General features: G+C 43.8%; 1 protein-coding gene across 1 annotated transcript; it reads left to right on the top strand.

Annotated features, from left to right (window-relative positions):
• Positions 1 to 1,156: 1,156 nt before the first annotated feature.
• On the top strand, positions 1,157 to 18,151 carry ntn5 (netrin 5). Its single transcript, XM_084546372.1, has 7 exons — positions 1,157 to 1,555; positions 6,930 to 8,404; positions 9,887 to 10,075; positions 12,213 to 12,362; positions 14,715 to 14,765; positions 15,550 to 15,630; positions 15,829 to 18,151. Exons 2-7 carry the CDS (start codon positions 6,940 to 6,942, stop codon positions 16,416 to 16,418), a joined length of 2,526 nt encoding a protein of 841 aa, XP_084402498.1. The 5' UTR covers positions 1,157 to 1,555; positions 6,930 to 6,939; the 3' UTR covers positions 16,419 to 18,151.
• The last annotated feature ends 1,651 nt before the right edge of the window (positions 18,152 to 19,802 follow it).

The following is a 19,802-nucleotide window of genomic DNA, read 5'->3' on the forward strand; positions in this document are numbered from 1 at the left end:
CTCCGCTGAGGGGTAATTGGAGCAAACTGGAGAGTGAGATCTTTCCCCGTGCTATATGAGATAAGACTACTGCAACTGGGTTTCCTGTGTGTCCTCAATTTGCCCGCCGGTAGTAATAAACCTGAAAGTGGAGAATGTGCATGGTGTTTAAAAAAGGTCCTTAACAAACAATAAAATGTTGAGTCTATACTAGAGTGTATTGTTATCTTGTAAAACAAAAAGGAAGGAAATGCCACATTTAAGCAGATCAACCTGTTTGTCTTAATAATTATCTGATTTAAACACAGCCAAGAAGGTAAACAATGAAATACCAGATTTAAAAAACTCTCTAAACTACAGAAATATGTAACTATTAATATTACTTCTTGTTTTGAACATAAGTGTAAATTAATACTGGTACATTAACATGAAAGCAGTGTCTTAATGTTGTAGTTGTGGAGCAAATTTAAACTGTTTTATATCCTGTTAATGTGCTTAATCTGGATTATTTTATTATATGTACAAATTAATCTCATATTTTACACGTAACATTTTACTCTCCAATGCAATGAGTAACTATAATAATCAAATATATGTAGCTTTATAGAGCAAAACATACTGTAAATGTAAAATATAATGCTTGAAGCTACATGTAAGCTTGTAAAATTACAAATGCTTCCTGTTGCACACAGTACCTAGCAACATGTGGAGCTGCAATGCTGCAAAATGAAAAGTAAAGAAGATTTATACTTCACATTAGAACAAAAAACAGTTTCCTTTTTACCCACGGTTCAAAACCTACCATAAAAAGCTTAATCTGCCCAAACACAAATGTTTTTTTTTCAAAAAATATTTTACAAAAAATTTCCCCACGGTGGGAAAAAAACTTAACTGGACTTCATCCACGGTCAACAATTTGCACAACAAGTTAAATTTTGCTTTAGTTCAGTCTCTGTGATGTATTTTTTTTAACAACTGCACTCAGTATTTTTAATCACAGTTAAATGTTCTTTTTTTCTGTTGTTACCTGATTCTTAAATAGCATATTTATGGCAATATTCACTCATGAAAACATGCACTTTTACAGGAAACACGTATTATTCACCAGTCGTGTTTTAACCAAAGATTAATTGGAAAGAACAAAAGCAGTGGTTCTCAACATGAGACTTTCCAAAAACTTATCCAAACGCTGAACTGCGAGCTGTTATGCGTCCTCAGACTCCGTTTAAGACTGACTAAAGGTTTGGACTTGAGTTTTATGGGTACATTTTGGCAGAGGCGCGCCGTGCGTCAAGCAGGATGTGACTCCTCTGGAGGTGGGAGCTCTTGGCTCAGCTCACTTTCTATTAGGAGAGACACCTCCCAGCTGATCCCGTTAATTTGCACCCCCTCCTTCTCTTCTCCCTCCTTCAGTACCCGGCGTGTTGCCCCCTCTCGGCAGGCTTCTGCCTTCTGCTGCGCTCCTCTGCAGACGAGCTGGATGTCTGGACGCTTGCTGCGCTCCTCTTAATGATCGGGAGGGACCGCGGGGGGAGCTGAAGAAGCCGGGAGACGGAGAATCACTTTGACGCACATGGTGAGCTGCCTTTTTTTTTTTATGTCCGCGTCTGTGAGGTGTCTGTGAACTTTATCTCTGCTGAAGGCGCGTTCAGGGGAAGCAGCGAATGAGCAGCGAGTCCTGATTATTCACTGTCACTGTAATTGAAGGCAAAATACGGCACAAAATTCGCAAAATATTCTTTAAAGATGACACAAAAGGGACATTCAGAAATAATTGTTTAAATATTTATAGCTTTTAATTGCTAATTTATGAAACGAGTGATGTATTTTATTATTTATTATTTTGTTTAGACGTATTTACTGAAATTTATTAGAAATGCAGCGGGGATGCAACTTTCAGTCTTTTTATTTTATTTTATTTTATTTTATTAATTTAGTTCTGGTGGATAAACTTACAACACTGCACAGGGATTTTTTATTTATTTTTTTAAATGTCTGCCTTTTTCTGTTTTTTATTTAAAAAAAAATAGATAATTAAATGACTTCATAAAAACTTTTTATTTTCACTTTAACTTCCCTTTTTTGGGGAGAAAATGTCGTGCATTTTCTATTTATTTTCATATAATTCCAAGCTTGTCGTTTAGTTCTTGCATTTCAGTCAAGAATCAAATTAACGATAAAACATAAAACCACATGAACGCAAGCCACTCTCCAGCTTTGATTGTATCATTTATCTTAAAGGCCAAACACATACGAGACCAATTATCAGCATAAAAAATCGGACTTGGGTTTCCTGATCAGACCGTGATACCCTCCCTGTGTAAATATTGTCGTTCCTCTCTGTGAGATAAAGCTAATTGACTGCGGCCAATTTCTGCAGAACGAGTGCAATTAACCGTGCGCAACTGACGCAATTAGTCTGCGGCCTCCCTCTCAGCCCTTGCCAAAGAAATCAGACTAAATATGATAAACATTTACCTCAAATGAACCGTGGCGAGTGGCTCATTAGTCTCGGGACTCTGCGGGATGTTTGCCTTTTAAGGTGCGTTGATTAGTTTTCCTAAAATCTCTCCAAAGTTTTGGCCTTTAATATACTACTGCGGTTGTGAAACTTAATTAAACCAAGCTGAGCATTTGTTTTTCTAATCTTTCTAAACCCGTTTTTGACAATAAATTAACTGACACCACTCATGGGTGCGTTTTATTTGTTGTAGTGCCCAGCCCTGCGGGGTTTCTGCTGTGTTTTCTCATTTTTAACCCGCTGTATTATACTGTGCTGATTTAATTGACTCACAGTTATACGTGTTTGTTGTTTTTTTAAATTCTCCATCATGCCCGGAGTTGCCTTTGGCCTGACTGCAACATCACAATGATTTCATTTCCATCTGTTTTTCAATATCATCATGTGAAGCTGGAGCTGCGTGGAGAGCAGCTTGCCAACTTGTGTGAGGCTGTAAAGGGGGAGATTTGACAGGAAACTCGCCTTTACGCATCAAGTGGGTAACATGTGTTTTTTTATTCAAAAACTTGAGCAAGGCTCTTGGGTCGGTGCAGAGGTGGAGGTACCTTCCCGGTGGAGGGACGGTTGGCCCCCGGGGGGGCCCCCGCACATGCATCAGATTGGCAGTTTGTTGGAGGCGCAAACGTGAAGGACAGAGGCCTTTAGCTAAAGATACAAGCGGTGATAATCCATTTTGTGCTGTCTGACGCTTCCACTCCCCCCGCCCCATCCCACCCCGACCTGCTCCACTAAAATTAGATTATTACACTTAAAACAGAACTCCTGGAATCTGCTCCGTGTGGAATAACACACACATGGGCTTCGACTGTGCAGGCAGGAATGCAGTTTGGGAATATAGACCGCATTCACAGCCTTTCTCTTCTCGCCCTGAGTCCAGTGTTGTATTTCCGACGGCTGAGGACAATTGCAAATTAACAAAGGTGTCAGTTTGGTAACATGCACCAACAGGTGCTTTGGTTCAGCTTCAAACATGTAGGCTATAAGAGAGAGCTTATATAATTGATCATATTTATTTAAAGGATCCGTGTCTTGGAGCAGAGCTGCACTGTAGAGGCCCGGGAAATCTTCCCAGAGACTATCAGCCGGATATAAACCTTTCTACTTATTCAACCTCACGGCCGAGTGTTTATTTCCGCAAAGCGCAATTTTAGTCTTTTGAAACTCGTCACAAACAAGCAGAGCATCTGAACGCGTTTCTGTCCGTCTGGCTGGCCGGAGCTGCTGGCCATGACGAGGAATGTTAAAACGTGTGAGACAGTCCAAATCCAGCTCATCTGCTCAGCAGAGCCGCTCCAGACTCTGACAGGCCCGCGGCCTCGAAAGTGAGTTAACAGGTAGAAATGGAGAATCAGCTTCGTCTTTTATTAGAAGTAGCTCACATCATAGTTTGATTTGGGAAAGAATAAAGCCCTAAAATATTCAATTTATCAGTCAATACACTAATAAATCCTCCTAGTGTGACCTCTGTGGCCTATTATGATCATATTTTACTCTTCTGACTGTCTTCCTTTTCCTCTTAGATCCTTAAAGCAGGCATCAATAGCAAGGCAAAATAAATGCAATACAAACAGAATATGTGCATTATAGAAACAGACATATCACCAAAAGAAGCATTTGCACAAGAAATAAACATAAAGAAACAAGTATTCCCGTATTATGACCCTACAGATTAACACCTTCCACTATAAAAGTAAAAAATACTGCAGTAATTAATACAATCCTGTCTTGAAAGGGTGAATACTTACACAATTTGTGCTTATTTCTTTTATATTTACAACAAATCTAGGTAATTTCACCACGAACTGATGGTTATCAGCCAGTAAAACATGCATGTGTGTGCACAAATTCCTGTCACGTCAGCCTCCTGCTCCGGATACGTCGGCTTTTCCAAGTCCGCCCCGCTCCAGCGGAATGAAGAACAGACGAACCGCGCTGGGAAATGGAACGGGGGCCGCGGAGCACGGACGCGATCGCCGCTCTCCTCGCTCTCTCCTGCGACGACTATGCTGTAAACATGCCCCCAGGTTGTCAGCAAGTATTTTTCCAGCCCCTTGCCAGCCAAGCATAGCTGCTTCTAAAGATCACCCGCCGGAGATGTTGATCTCATCATACCACTATTTGGCTGTATAAGCTTTTTGAAAGGCGCGCCGCTGCCAAGTTATTTCAAAACTTTCTCGGTTGCACATAGAGTCTTAAATATGATTTTGCATTGTGGCTGGTCGTTGTTTGCGTTTTGGGCTTTAGTTTGATGTTAAACCGAGGCCTCTTTCTGTTCTGTAGCTGACATGCATCAACATACAACATGCTGCATGTTATTCTCATCAAACGACGCATTCGGCCCATCATCGGCGTCTTCTTGCGACATGCGGCCTTGTGTGAATTTATTGAAAGTGGCAGAGAAAAAAATAAAACGCTGAAACCATATCCTGTGGGTTACGTTGGCGGTGCCAGACAGATGATCTGGTTTCGGAAGAGGAGAGAGCCTGGATTTGGCCTAGAGGGGCGCATTAAAAACCTCAGGGGCCTCTCTCAGATGAGCATCCATTTATCAAAGTGCTTGTAATGGGCCAATGTTTAATTAGTCATGTAATGTGACAAAGACAAGAGCAAGTGCGTGTCATGGGAATGTTAAACAACCTCCCCCCTTTCTCTTCTGCTCTATTTTCACCCGCCCCGACCGCGAACCCCCCGCCCGCCCACTCTCGTAATTCCCCGTCCAGAATGAATTCTTTGGTTTAATCTCAACTCTCCTCTGAATAACCTTTACCCCTTCCTTCTTATACAACCAGGAGACCTAATTAATCACCCGATCAACTTATAAGTCTTTCTTTTTATCAGCCCGTTCAGGTTCCCACGGGGCATGTCTCGACACGTCAGGAATGGCTAACCGAGGCATTCAGGGCCCAAGGAATGTGGCTCGGTGGAACCGGGGTCACAGTCGGACCACTCATCACCGCGCTCGCCGCTTGTAGCATTTCCCGTGGCAACACCGCAAAACATAGACTCCTAATAAGCCCGGTTTTCCCCCTACATTTCCTCAACCAGGTTTGGCTGGTTGTAGCGTGTTATTGCTTTCGCAGGGCAAGAACTCGGCAGTTTGTCTGAGGCGGCCGACAGAGTCCCATGGCCTCTGCACTGCAGGCCCCTTCAGAGCTGTGTGGTCCCTGAGGGAAGCCTCATATTTCGGTCGTTGGCTAATTGAGCGGGATGACGAGGCCGGTGAGGCTCTCGGCCCCGTCCTCTCCTACGGGTTTGGTTTATGCAGCCCTGCTGACTTTGCTGTCAGTGTCAAACGCTTGTTAGGACATCATCAATCTCGCAGCAGTTAAGAATATTCCCAGAAGAGAATGAAGGGGGCAGGTGATAGATAGACGGGGAGACGCGAGAGCAGAGGGAAAGTTGTTTGAAAACGCTCAAGGAGCATAGCTACTGATGAGAAAGTGACAGTTATGAAGGAAGGACGCAGGAATTTTCCCAAAATTCAAACGGGACGGTATTGATCTGCCTTTTGCAAGAAAGTGCTCCATTGGAAATGTGCTTCTGGGCTTCGTGTGAGCGGTTAAAAACAATAAATCATCCAGAGAAAGTGGATGCATTGTTCGTTCTGTCCACATGCCAAAACGCTTTCCAGTATCAAATCTTGACAGAGAGATAAATTACACTCATCACCAGTTCCAAGCGACGGGAAGGGATTTGTTCTCAGTGCGGACCTACACAAGTCTGTGTTTGTCTTTACTACGGAAGTACCCCAAGCAGGGGCTCAAGGCGAACACACATTTCGATCTATAAATCATTTCCTAGCATCCTAAGCGCTAATCTCCAGCTCCCCTTCCTTCCCTTCCCCGCTTTCCTTACTGTCGGTTTTCTCATACTCTCTACGCTACGTGGTGACACTAGGCGCTGATCGTGCTCAGGCCCCCTCGCTCGCCTGCAGCACTGACCAGCGCTAAAATGATTTGAAAAGAGAGCAATAAATGTGATGGATGCGGTCCAGCTCAGGGTTTAGCTCCAGCTGTCGGGCATGTTTTTTGTCATTTCCAGACAGACCCGCTGGGTGCGCGCCCTTCTTCACCCACACTCATCCACCCTTCTCGGGGGATGACGGGAGTTTTAAGACGGATATGTTCTTAAAGGTTGACAAGGTCACGGGTTTAAACCGGTGGCTGACACTACTGTGAAGATCGGAGATTACATTTTTACTGGATGAGATCTTTACTGGCATCTACCAAAAGCCAATGAGGCGCAAGTTGAAGTGATGCATTTAGCTGGTATCATGTGTTTTCAATAAAGGCACAGGTGGTCTATCTTGGATTTCCGTCCTCGGCTTCATAAGCGCATCATATAAATCAATCAGTTTATGTTTTTTTTTTCTTTTATGATCTAGCTCCCATGGTTTTCTCTTAAAATTATCTTTTTTTTTCTTCCACAGGCTCGATGACATGATGTTCCTACCCTCCTCCCCTCCCCCTTCCACCTCTCTCTTTCCTGTTTTTCTTCTACCCCTCTTTCTCCTGCCTTCATCCCTCATCTCCTCTCCCCTTTCCTACACCCCGTTGAGCTGGACTTCACCTCATGACCCCTGCTACCATCCAGATGGCCGTCCGCGGCACTGCCTGTCAGAGTTCATCAACGCCGCCTACGGGATTCCGGTCAATGCTAGCCACTCGCTACACGGGCCGGACAATGACGGCAACATCACCGCTTTGACCGACCTCCACAACCCTCACAACCTCACCTGCTGGATGGCCAGCGCTGGTGCTGACACTGGGGACTGGGTCCTCACGCTACCGCTTGGCCGCCGCTTTGAGATCACCTACATAAGCTTGCAGTTTTGCCACCAAGGCGAGCCGTCGGACCCCATCTCCATCTCCATCCTCAAGTCGATGGACTATGGGCGAACCTGGAGGCCGATGCAGCACTACTCCAGTGACTGCCTCAGGAACTTCAGGCTTCCCTCACAGACCATAGCACAAACAAGACACCAAGAGACAGAGCCCCTCTGCTCGGACCCTCGTCCCCTACAGAAACAGCGGGGCGGCGTGGTGCTGGCCTTCTCAACCCTGGACGGAAGGCCGTCATCTCCTGATTTTGACTATAGCCCCACCCTCCAGGACTGGGTGACAGCCACAGACGTCCGTGTGGTCTTCCATCAGGTGTCCAAAGACATCAAAGTGGATAAGACAGAAGAAGCACAATGGCTTGATGGTGCACATGATGTCAGACGGACTGGGGTCGTGAGGTGGAGACCAGGCCACAAGGGCCACACTGAGGAACAGGTGGACAAGATAAACACAGAAAATACACTGGCATTTTTTGACAGGGAGACAAAAAGCTCGGAGGTAAGGGGAAGGAACAAAGGGGAGAAGGTAGACAAGCAGAGCAGGAAAGGTCATTACAAAGGGTCAAATCAAGACGAAGATGGGCACAATGTGACCAGCAAGGAAGGAGGGGATAGCTTCAACGCGGACACACTTGCTTCTCCTAAGAAAGGCGGTAAAGGCAGAGGGCGAGGTCGCAAGAAGGAGAACAATCAGTTTCTGCCTTGCCCTAGTGGAGGTTGCCATTGGACAGTTGAGGGACGGAGCAGGGGCAACGTAGGGCGGGAACTGAGGAAGAGGAGGAACAATAATCACAACACCAGACAGAGTGCCAGGAATGTACAGATGACCCAGCCCTCCGCTTTCCTCTCTCCCGCCCGAGCTCCCATAGCTCTCTCAGACGTGCAGGTGGGAGGCAGGTGCAAGTGCAACGGACACGCTTCCAAGTGTCGCCGTGACGACGCGGGCCACGCTGTGTGCGTGTGCGAGCATCACACGGCGGGGCCCGACTGTGATGTGTGTGAGGATTTCTACTTCGACAGACCGTGGCATCGAGCGACACCCACTCACCCGAACCCCTGTGTTGGTGAGTCCTGCGTCCCGCCGCCTGGAACTGTGATAAAAATTACACACACAGATCGCCTTTCATTTAAAAAACAAAACACAATACAATATAGACACAACAAAATACAACATAAATATGGGCGACTGAAGGTAACCAGCATATTAGGGATAGGGAAAATGTGTAAATGTGACTTACTGTTGTTCATGCTCTTAATATAGAAAATAAAGGATTCAATAACAAAAAATATCACAGCTATAATATACTACAAATTTATTAAAGAGTTAATCGGACTGAATTCCTGATTTTGACAGATTTATTTAGATGATTATGACCTAGACTTTGAAACAGAACAAGCCTCACATCTGTTTTTATCATTCGCGCAAATATTTTCACCTATCAAATGACAGATACTGGATTTTTGAGGCGACCCAGCCCGACGCGAGACCAATACGTCGGCCAGTATTCGTGTTTTTATGACAGAATGCATAAAAATATTTGGATAAGATCTCCTAAATTTGGTTGTTTAAGAATAGTGACTAATATATATATGTTTAATTTGACAAAACACTACTACGGTATGATCGTATTGTAATTCATCCGCCATGATCTATATGTACACCAATATGAGCTCTTCAGAAATTTAACTACAGAAGACATTTAACTAGTTGAATCAGAGGTTGCGCTAGACTTTTTTGTTGTCTGTCATTTTGACTGACAGGGTCATAAAAATCCCGTCATAATCTATTTTTATCTGTCACTTTAATTTTTTTAAAATGATAATAATGACATATTCAACATTTAATTTTCATTAAATTTTCATTAACTTTAAGTACTTTTTCACAACAGTATTGACTTTAAACAGTTAAAAAAAGAAAAAAGAAAAAAGTTTGGGCTGCCGACGCGTCTTGTCCGTTCTCGGACCGGGACTGCTAGCGCTAACAGCTGTTAGATGGCATCATAAGGTTGAAGTGCTTCAGTGGTATGCAAACTTTTTTTTTTTTTGCACAATTTGCACAAAACTCTGCTTTTAGCAAGGCTTCCATCAAGTAGTTTTTTAAAATAAAATTTGCCTTCCATGAGTCCTAGCAACGTGCTTTCATCTGATTCCTCCATTTTGGTAGCCGTTAACCACACAGACATGTATATACGTCTATGGTTAGCCGAGCTCTGATGTGTGCGACGGTGTAATCGGTGTACCAGGAAATCGTGCACTGACAAAAGTTCCGCGATGTTTGGAATGCAAACTGTGATTAGAGACAAAAGCCAATTAATAACGTCACTCGCCACCAAGTGGTCAGGGGTGTGAATTGCAATCTGTCAAAATGACAGATGGCCTTCAGATGTTTCCATCACAGTTTTAAAAAAACGGTCAATGACGGAAAATATTCAGTTAATGCGACCCCTGAGTTGCATGTGTTGGTGTTCCTCTAAACTCAAACAAAACATCACAGATGAGGCTGTCTTCTTTGTTGGTGTTCATTGTGTTTTTTTCCCTCTCTCCAGCCTGCGAATGTAACGGTCATTCTAACAAATGCCGCTTCAGCATGGAGGTGTTTCAGCAGTCAGGCCGGCGCAGCGGAGGCGTGTGTCAGAAGTGTCGCCACCACACGGCCGGACGCCACTGCCAGTACTGCCAGAACGGTTACACCCGCGACCACGGCAAGCCGCTCAGCCACCGCAAGGCCTGCCAACGTCAGTCACTGGATGTGTGTGTTCACTGTGTGTGTGTGTGGGGTGAGGGGGATGGGGTCAAGGGGAGAGAGGAAGTGCATGACAGGTACCTTTGACTAACTGTACATTCCTGGAAGATGAAAAGCAAAGCAGCTTGTGTGTGTGTGACAGTGTTTATGTCAGTGTGTGTTTACGTGGCCGCTCTGTCTCTGTGCGAGCGCGCAGAAGTGTTTATGGGGTGGTTACATTGTGAGAGCGGGCAGCTATTCCTGTTAGTGATGCGCACAAAAAAAAAAAAAACGCACCCCACCGAGTCGCCACCTGGATCTCCGTCGTTACCGCTGGCTGGCATCCGCCGTGACCCCTGACCTTTGACTGGTCACATGTCCTAAATGACTGTGACACTCTGGCATGCTCAGCTTGACCACCGCCCCAATATATCCAAAGCTAATGGGCTCTCTGAGCTTGACACACATGGAGGGATGAAAAGGGCTAGGATTAAACATCCTCATATTTTATCACTTTTTATGCATGAAACGAAAGCAGCCTCCAAATCCATAAGCTCCACCACATCTTAGTTTAAATTTATTGTCGCTATATTTCACTGAGTTCCCATTTGGAGACCAGTCGTGACATAATTACTCATTTTCTCCAGTCAGGTTGTTTGGACTCTTTGTAAGGATTGGTGTAAACATTATTCGAGTGTGAACAGACCTGTTGAAGTGCGGCTTCCTCTCTCTATCTGTCTACTCTCATTGGGTCTTATCCCGTGAAAGCTGCGGTAAATAAAAAGCTTTGCAGTGTAAACCGTGGCAATCCAGGGAGTAATCATTATACAGCTTCGCCGACACTACAGAAGGAAATAAAAGAGAAAATAAATTAAGGATTGTGGCTTCTTCTGGGTGAAGGGTGTTCGTTCTCTCTAAAAGCAGCAGGAACGATGATTCTTTGCCATGATGTGACGCTTTGTTAACACCCTCATGTAGGAATTTGTCTTTGTTTACCCATCAGGACTGCTACAAAATAGACTCCCTGGTATTAGAAAAGGTCTTTGTCTTTCCCAAGGACGCTCCTTGAGGACAGATTCCTGCTGTCATTCAGGATTAAACCTGGGTCCTGTCACTGATGGATGGTCTCCTTAATCCCTTCATTTTGGCCTGTCTGTTTTTGACACATTTTTTTCCCTAAAATATCCGACTTGCTTCAACCCTGTCACATCTTGAAGAGATGATGAGAGAAACAGAAACAACCAAGCGCTGATCATTGTTTGAATTTTACAGTTGTGCTTATTTTGGCTCAGTCTTTTTTTTTTGGTATCAGTTATAGCAGTAAATAATGAACATAGCGCAGCATTTAGCAGATAAATATGCAGGTAATTTCATTAGGAGCTGGTGGAGAACAAAACTGAGACAAAAATATGTTTAATCTTATCGCGTCGGAATTTTCTTCCTGAAATATCTTTAACCGAGTCACACCTTGAAGAAATGGCGAGAGATCACCTCATATCCACAGATTATTTTAGTATCTTTCAGCTCATTGTTTTGGTTTTACGGTCTGCTTATTTATTTTGACGCACTGTTGCTTTTATTGGCATCTGTATAGCATATAACTACAAACATACTGCAACACTTGGCCGGTAAATGTCTGGATATTTTCTTCAGGAGCTGGTGGAGAACAAAACCGAGCCAAAAATACGCTGAAACTATTTGTTTTCTAGAGTTTGAAGTCATATTGTTGTGCCATATTTACTGGTTGTGTGAAAAGGAAATGGTTTGCTAATATCTACTAAACTGTAAAGCCCCATATACGTAGAAAGGGATTCACGCGTTGTACATTTCTTTGTGGCTGACAGTTGGTCTTTTATTGGGCGTTACAGTATCTGGTTTCCTAGGTAACCCTCTGGTATATGTCCAACTCCAAATGTTTCCACGTCAAACGTGCCAAACACAAAAATGTTGCTATTTAATGGAAAGAAAGTTGTCGATAATCCAAATGGGTTCACCCAACAATCAGTATGGTCAATTTGGTGGTAGGAACAAAAGTCTTGTTTCCTTGCAAGAAATGTTTGTGTCATTTATGTCAAAATTAATAATTATGCTGCGTGAACCCAGAGATTCCAAATGAGACAAGTCTCTAATCTTGTCATTTCGTTCCCCAGCGTGTCAGTGCCATCCTTTGGGGGCAGTGGGTGGCTGGTGTAACCAGACCTCGGGTCAGTGTCTGTGTCGAGAAGGAGTGACCGGCCTCAGGTGTAACCGCTGTGCTCCGGGATACAAACAGGGGAAGTCCCCTCTGAGGCCCTGCATACGTAAGTCTACCACTGCTATAGATGGACGACTACAGTGTGTGAAATGTCGGTGTTGGTTTTGCTTGTTGATGACTAATTCCTAATCTAATCCTTCTTTGCCTGAACCAAACATGGAAGGAACGTATGTTAGAAGTCCTGACTATTTGTTGTTTTTGGCTGGCGAGCAGCTCTCCCCTGCTAACAGAGGCAGCAGGTCAGATGACACCATCTTCTAAATATAACAGTCTTTTTTTGTTGAGTTTAAACAGCTTGATTTGATAGCAGCAATGCGCCTAAACTTAATTGAAAATGTTCTTTCTGCCTTTGATACGTGTCACCAACTGGCTTTTAATAGTTTGTTGTCAGTCCTGACAAAGTGACTCATTTAATTTCTCCTTCAAACTCATTTGCTTGTGGCCTAAATGGATTAAACCATCTCATCAAATCCTTTAATCCTTTATCAAATAGTAGTTTGGTATGAAAGGGGCCGCAGCTCTCCAGACTAATTTAGCCCAATTACCCGGCGTGTCTCCTTTTCATCATCCCTAGAGACGGTTTCCACAGCAGCGTTAACATGAGCCGGCTGCTACAAGGAAACCTCATCTCCCTCTGATCTGGGATCAGCCTCAGATCAAGAGGATTGTTGCCACTCATATCTCTGCGCCTGGCTAGCACCAAACATCAGCCATGAGCGCTAATCCACGTGCACATCTCGGGCTAATCGCGCGAGTGCCGACAACTACACAGGCGCTGTCGCTGTTTGAGTCCCAATCAGGTGGCATAGGGAGCCGGCAGCAAGGAGCTTCACACCTGTTGCACGGCTCAAAACGCCCCCATCACAGGGCCCAGACTCATAACTCTCCCAGCCAAAGGAGTGAGTGAAAGAAAACCGTGTTTGTTTTTACTGCCAGACTATCTCAGGCTATGTATAGTACCTCTCTACCCCCACCTCCAACACCTCACCTCTTCCTCTCCTCTCATCAGTCAGACCAACAGCCAGGCAGCAGTCATCCTAAACTCAAGTTAATATGAAACCTTTCTATCCGTAACTTCAAGTACCAGGAAGTTCACTTCTGCCCTACAAAGGCTACGTATGTAGTCAAATTCAGTCGGCTAGGTTCACAGGTTTGAATCCCCCTCTATGTCCATGGCTCAACCACTACTTCAAGTGGATGGGTTAAATGCAGAGAACAAATGTGTGTACAGCATACACTTGGCCAATAAAGCTGATATACATCAGGCTACATCAAGCTAGCTGCAACAGGTCAACTAGCTAGCTGCAACGACTGCAACTAGTCTGCTGAAGCAAAAAAAACTAAGCTAAACATTCTCATTCACTTTATTTTATGTTCAGATGAATCCATTTTCATTATCTTTGACAACTCAGTAAATAGTTAGGTCATATAACTAAATGAAACAACAGCTATGCAGTCATGATGGTGGAAAACTAGCTAAACTCCTACTAACGTTAGCTAACTTAGCCAACGTCAGCCTAACTTAGCCAATATACTAAAGTTACATTTAAGTTACATAAATAAATTAATTTAAAACATCAGTTTTATATATGTAGAAGAATGAACAAACAAAAAAAAAACGTGATATGCAATTCCCGTGATTATAAAATGTTTATATATCATAAAATTTGGACAGATTTCTTTAGGGAGATTTGGTGTATATACCTGCTTGTCAATAGCCAATAATCAACTATTTGACATCTTTTGTTAAATGAAAGCGAAGTCAAACATAAAAGGATATCGTACGCTCGGCCTTGCCCACACAGGTAGCCTCATTATGACCCTTCACATACTGTAAGTACACACACACACACACCACGTTCATGACTTTTAAACATTGGGGAGGGCCGTCAGCTGGGTGGGGGGTGTAGGGTGTCACTGGCCCAGTTGTGTCAGAGAAGACAGGACACGGACGGGGGACATGTTTAGGAGTGTGAGCTTGGTGGCACCGTAACACACACACACACACTTTTACGAGAGGCCTGGGTAATGTACGCGCAGCCAGCTGGGTCGTTCATTTTCAACCCTCGCAGACACACACGCAGAGTTATTGAGTGAATTTGACTTGACTCTGTTTAATGTTTGAGACGAAACCATACAAGAAGTGAAGGTCTGACCTTATTAAATGCCCAAAAGTAAAGCTTGTGTCTGTGTTTGAGTGCGTCTCTAGACCATAAAAGGACCACACACTCCGTCGTTTTGACACTTGCTTATCTTCTGCGCAGGCATGCCTAACGTAGCGAGAGGCATTCAAACATAACACATATAACACGCAGCTGCAACAAACTGACAGCTCATGAAGGTAGCCTGAGGTTTATCAGTTCCTGTCACCTGTCTGAAATACTGTTTATGTTTGCAGGGATTCAAGAGGTCGCCCCGACCCCAGTCTTCCAACCTCAATACAGTATAGGTGAGTACATTTGCAGCTTCACGTCCAATAAATACATTTAATACTGACTCGTCTGTTTAATCATGGACACTTGTGATTATATTCTACTCTTTTATGGCAACATATCTATTAAGGATAGATGTGGAGATTTATCCTTCGACATTCGTATTAGATGAAATAACAAATGTGTGAAACTCAAGGAAATAATACTTTTGGTACGTGACGCTACGATGTTAAAAAAAATTAGATATAATCGTTCAATTATGATTTGTGTGGATCATTTTTTTTTCAGCATGCTGAGTCTTGCCGTCATAAATTGAGATGTCTGAATTCAGGGCATGTTTAAACCGAGAGGATTGTTTAGATTTCTTTCTCTTCCAATGTCCTAAACGCATGTTTCCTCTTCACCCCGTTGATGTCACCTCATGCACCGCGCTCAGATTTACGGCTCTTCTGCGGAATCGTATATCAAATCTTCTCTGAAGGCGTGCCACGGGGCCACATTTTTTAACCGGTACGGCCTCGAATTGAAGCTGCTGTAGGAACTTCAATTCCCCCCCCACCCCCTCACTCTAAACTGTCCGTGGAGCAGCTAACCACTCCCTCCTAGCGGCAGCCCGTGGAATGTCCCACCTGCTGCAGCTGGGATCATCTGTTAGTCAAAGGATACTGTGATGACAAATAGAAGCAGCCATATTGTAATTAGGGGAAAAGACATGTGCTGATATGCTTGCTATGAAATGATATCTTCTCGTTTGATGCATACTCACCTCCCTCTCCCTCCCTCTCTCCCTCTCTCATGTAGCGGAGGAGTGTGTTTCATACTGCCAGCCCTCTGAGGTTAAAGTCAAGATGAACTTAGAGACCTATTGTCTCAAGGACTATGGTTAGTTTCAAGTCTTTTTCGTTATCTTTTCAAAGAGTAAAAACTGAGACAATACCTAAATCTATAATAAAACTGCATTTTAATCAAACAATGATTTCTTAGTCAGAAATGTGATCGAAAACTATTTAAAGAATAAACAAATCAAAATAATAATTTTAAAAATCTAATATATATAAATATGTTGTGTGTCTCTGTCAGTGCTGAAGGTCCAGGTGAGAGGGATGGAGCGTTCAGGTCCCTGGTGGCAGTTCTCCATCTCAGTGCAAACCGTCTTCCGCACAGGGTCTAACTCCCGAGTCCGCAGGGGCCAGCAGTCCCTCTGGGTCCCCGACCGCGACCTCAAATGCGGCTGCCCGGCCCTCCACGTGGGCAGGACGTTCCTCCTGATAGGGGCAGAGGAGGGAGAGCGGGGCTGGGGCCCGGAGGAGAGCCGCCTGGTGGCGGACCGCTCCACTATGGCCCTCCAGTGGCGGGAACACTGGAGCCCCAAACTGAGAGGCTTCCGGGGGCAGGACAAGAAAGGACGCTGCCCCGCGAAATCTGCAAATAACCGACACCACAGGGAGCACGCAAAGCCCCAGTCTGGGTACGTACCCCCTCACCTGCTGACTGAGAAAGACAGTGGGAGCCGCAGTGTGAGCACACACTCTGTGGAAGTGGACGAGACTCAAACCGCAGCGGTGCCAAACACAATCCCTCACACAGACGGCAAAGTTAAACCCACCGAGTCGACCCCCTCTTCTTCTTCTACACCCGCTCTGGTGTGTTCTACTCAAAATCCTGTCTAGAAACATGTGAAGACAGAAACTGCAAATTCTATCCTCCATCTTTCAGGACTTTCCTCAAAAACAGAACAACTACGGGGAGTGAAAACGGCTTTTATTTTTTTAAAACCTTTCTGAGAAACAAAGAGTTTATTTGTGCCACCGGTCTCAAGAAACCCCTCAACACACACACACACACACACACACACACCTGTTTCCTCTTGTAACTGTGTGTGTGTGTTTGGAGGGTAAAGGTCAACGTTACTGTCGTGCACTGAATTCTGCAGCAACACAAAACGGTAAAAGTGGAAGAAAATATTCCACCATTAAAAGTGGTGCCATGTGAAATACAGATACCTGAAGTTTAGTATTTTTTTTACTACAGGACCTTTTGAAAATTAAAGCCTGACTGAACTGAAATGTCATGCGGTGATTTTGTCTCAAAAATATGATTTTTTTATTTAACTCATTATTTAAAGGAACCTCACATTAGCTGTAGAAAACTTTGATTGATATCATTGATTTGTGTATTTTTCATTTATGCTGAAAATTGAAAATATGAGAAATGAATCTTCTTAATTGTGTTTAAAATTTAAAATATTGGGCTGAAATTATAGTAAAAATATATATATTCGAATGAAAATTATTGAATTAAGATTCAATTAAAATTTCTTAAATCCTTTCATTAGAGACACTTTTTTATGTAATTCTCCAGTAATAATCTGAGGCGGAAATTGTGCATTTTTTAATGTCCACAACTGGTTTCGAATGTATTTTCAGTCGGGACAGAAGCTCCACTTCACTCACACCTTGCGACCACACTGCACAATATTTGGGGAAACTGGCTTTATCTACGATCTGCTCCCTCACTGAGCAGCTGACACGGAGACCAAACTAACTTCAGCCTCATTTTCTAACCATAAAGGAATCCTCACACGGGCCGTTAGGAGCCCTGATACAAATCTAAAAAGCTTCGGCCCGACCTGTCGTCATGACTTCTGTTTCCATTCGGGAGATATGGCGTCATAGCCCTGGGGAAAAGGTGGCGGTGGTGTGTGTGTGGAGAAGGGAGGGGTGTATTAGGACAGATGGACGGGCTCCTATTTGTTGGGCAGCCATGTTGTTTTGGTAGCGCCCGTGTCAGTGATTGGCTGTGCTGCTGTGTTGAAGCCTGTGATTGAAAATAAAAGGAGAAAAATAGACGTGGTGAATGATGACTTTGCAGCAGGACTGATCCTGCAGTACACCAAGGAGGGTGGGACTTTGTCTTTTTGAGCGTCTTTCTCCGCTCTTATGAGGTCCAAATGTCCTAAGAACCAGCTGGCAGCTTATCAGGGCCCCAAAACACGCAGAGCACAAAGTCTGATGGTCGAATTCTTTGCGCAATAACCCAAACATACAGTCTGGTTTTCTGGTCTCTATTTCAGGATCGGGATCTTTTATTTTCCTCAGTAACTGAAACTTATTTTTCAATCATATTTTAAGCAGATTTACAGGTAAAGAAAAAAAAATGAAATTCAAATAAATAAAAAAAATTAAATAAAAAAAAAAACAAGGATCACATACTGACTAATAAATCATAATCAAATAATTTTTGTTTAAACTCAAAAGGGCTAAAGTTCCAACACGAATTACAAATATTTTTCTAAAAATTCTCAGTCAGATATGAGCTAATAAAATTAGGTAATTTTTTATTTTATATATCTATATGTATATATAATGTGATTTATGTAAATAGGAATAAAGAGAGGAATGTGTCACGTTTTTTTTATGTGAATTTTATATTTTATTTATTTATTTTTAGGAAAAATTACTGTTTTATTGAAAAGAAAACAACATTTAAATATATGTCATTTTCATTTCAATATCCCAGGTCCAAATCCAGGTGCTAATTTGCTGCTAGCTGGTGATAAAGCCACTTTAAACTCTTGACGCTTGAATTAAGCCATAATTAAAACAAAAACCACAACAGCTAATCAGTAAGTATTTTTTTAATATCTTTCAGCTCATTGTTTTGGTTTCAAGGCCTGTACCCTTATTAGTTTTTCATTCACACTGTTCTCCTTCGGTTCACACCAGGCAGCTGTTGTCTGGGAAGTGTTACAGTTAACATCTACAGCTGGTAAGCTGAAGATCCAGGTATTTCCTCTGGTAGAAGGTGGAGACCAAAACTGAGGTAAAAGGAGAGCAAACACCAGACTTCACTTCATCAGTTAAATAAAATTTTGCTAGTTTTTCCATTTTTCTAGAGCAAGTTTACTTCGGTCAGTTAAAGGTCAGCTTACGGTTTCAACTTGTTGCCGAAAAAAAACGTCATTTTCAGCCAATCAGAACTTACGTTGATGAAAATGAATTTACGTGGTGAAATAAAAACAAGCATCTAATCAGCAGAGGCAGAGCAACTAGAAGTTCAGCGTGTAGCCTAACACACAACGTGTGTGTCAAAAGGGGAAAAGGGGGAGAGGGGGGAAAAGTCTGTTTGTGTATGTGTGTGTCTGTACACGCACAATCATGCCTTGGTTGCAGCGTGTGTTTGTGTATGTGTGTGTGTGTGTGTGTGTGTGTGAAGCACCTGCTGCGTTGCTGCAGGAAGCACCTGTCAGCGGTCGTCTCCTGAGTGCAGCCTCTGTCGACATGGGGGTTTGATCCTGAAACTCCCCAAACACACACACTTACACAGACACTAACAGACAACTTAAGCCCGCGGCTCGCTCGGCTGGAGGTGGGGCGTGGGTTGGGGGGGTCACATCGTCTGCAGCTATGCTCATGTTAAAGTGACAACACACTTTTTGTGAAGCAGCGTGAACGAGGGCAGGCCTACTGTTTTGGTGGCAGATAGGAAAAGGAGATCAGCTTTTTCTTCTTCTTCTTCTCTGGCATCCGAGTGTGTGTTTGTGTGTGTTTGTGAGTGTGAGGTATTATGTTTACAGCCTGCCGAGGGTGAATTTTACGAGAGGTGACTCCTCCTGCGCTGCGGCCGAAGCCAAAGTTCAACGAGACGCCTCAGAAACAAACACGCTCATCTTTCTGCCGTTCTTCATCCTCCTCGCACACAATCCTGCGCGCATTCGACTCTTAGCAATTACAGCTCTTCCTCGCGCGCTTCAAATTGCTGTCTCACACCCAAGAGCTTGAAGTCCAAGTTCACTATTTTCGGGGCGCGCACACACAAACACACGGGGCTTCTGTTAACCTGAGAGGCAGAGGGTCAATCCCTGTGATCCGCAGCCTGCATGCCTTCCATACAGACACGCCGCCGACACAGCAACCCGACTCCCAGCTAGATTAGGACTAATCAAGCATGGCACAGCTCCGGGCATGACGCACACACACACACACACACACACACGGAGACACACACGGCCGCAACATGGCCTTACAAACATGTGCGCACCAGCAACATTTCCT

The sequence above is a fragment of the Chelon labrosus genome, assembly GCF_963514085.1.
Source record: "Chelon labrosus genome assembly, chromosome: 1".
Taxonomy (NCBI): Eukaryota; Metazoa; Chordata; class Actinopteri; order Mugiliformes; family Mugilidae; genus Chelon; species Chelon labrosus.

Excerpts from the sequence above, each read along its gene's own strand:
- ntn5 (XM_084546372.1), top strand. The coding sequence starts at position 6,940 with ATGATGTTCCTACCCTCCTCCCCTCCCCCTTCCACCTCTCTCTTTCCT. Across the intron at positions 8,405-9,886 it reads TCACCCGAACCCCTGTGTTG|CCTGCGAATGTAACGGTCAT; the intron begins GTGAGTCCTGCG and ends CCCTCTCTCCAG. Across the intron at positions 10,076-12,212 it reads CCACCGCAAGGCCTGCCAAC|CGTGTCAGTGCCATCCTTTG; the intron begins GTCAGTCACTGG and ends TTCGTTCCCCAG.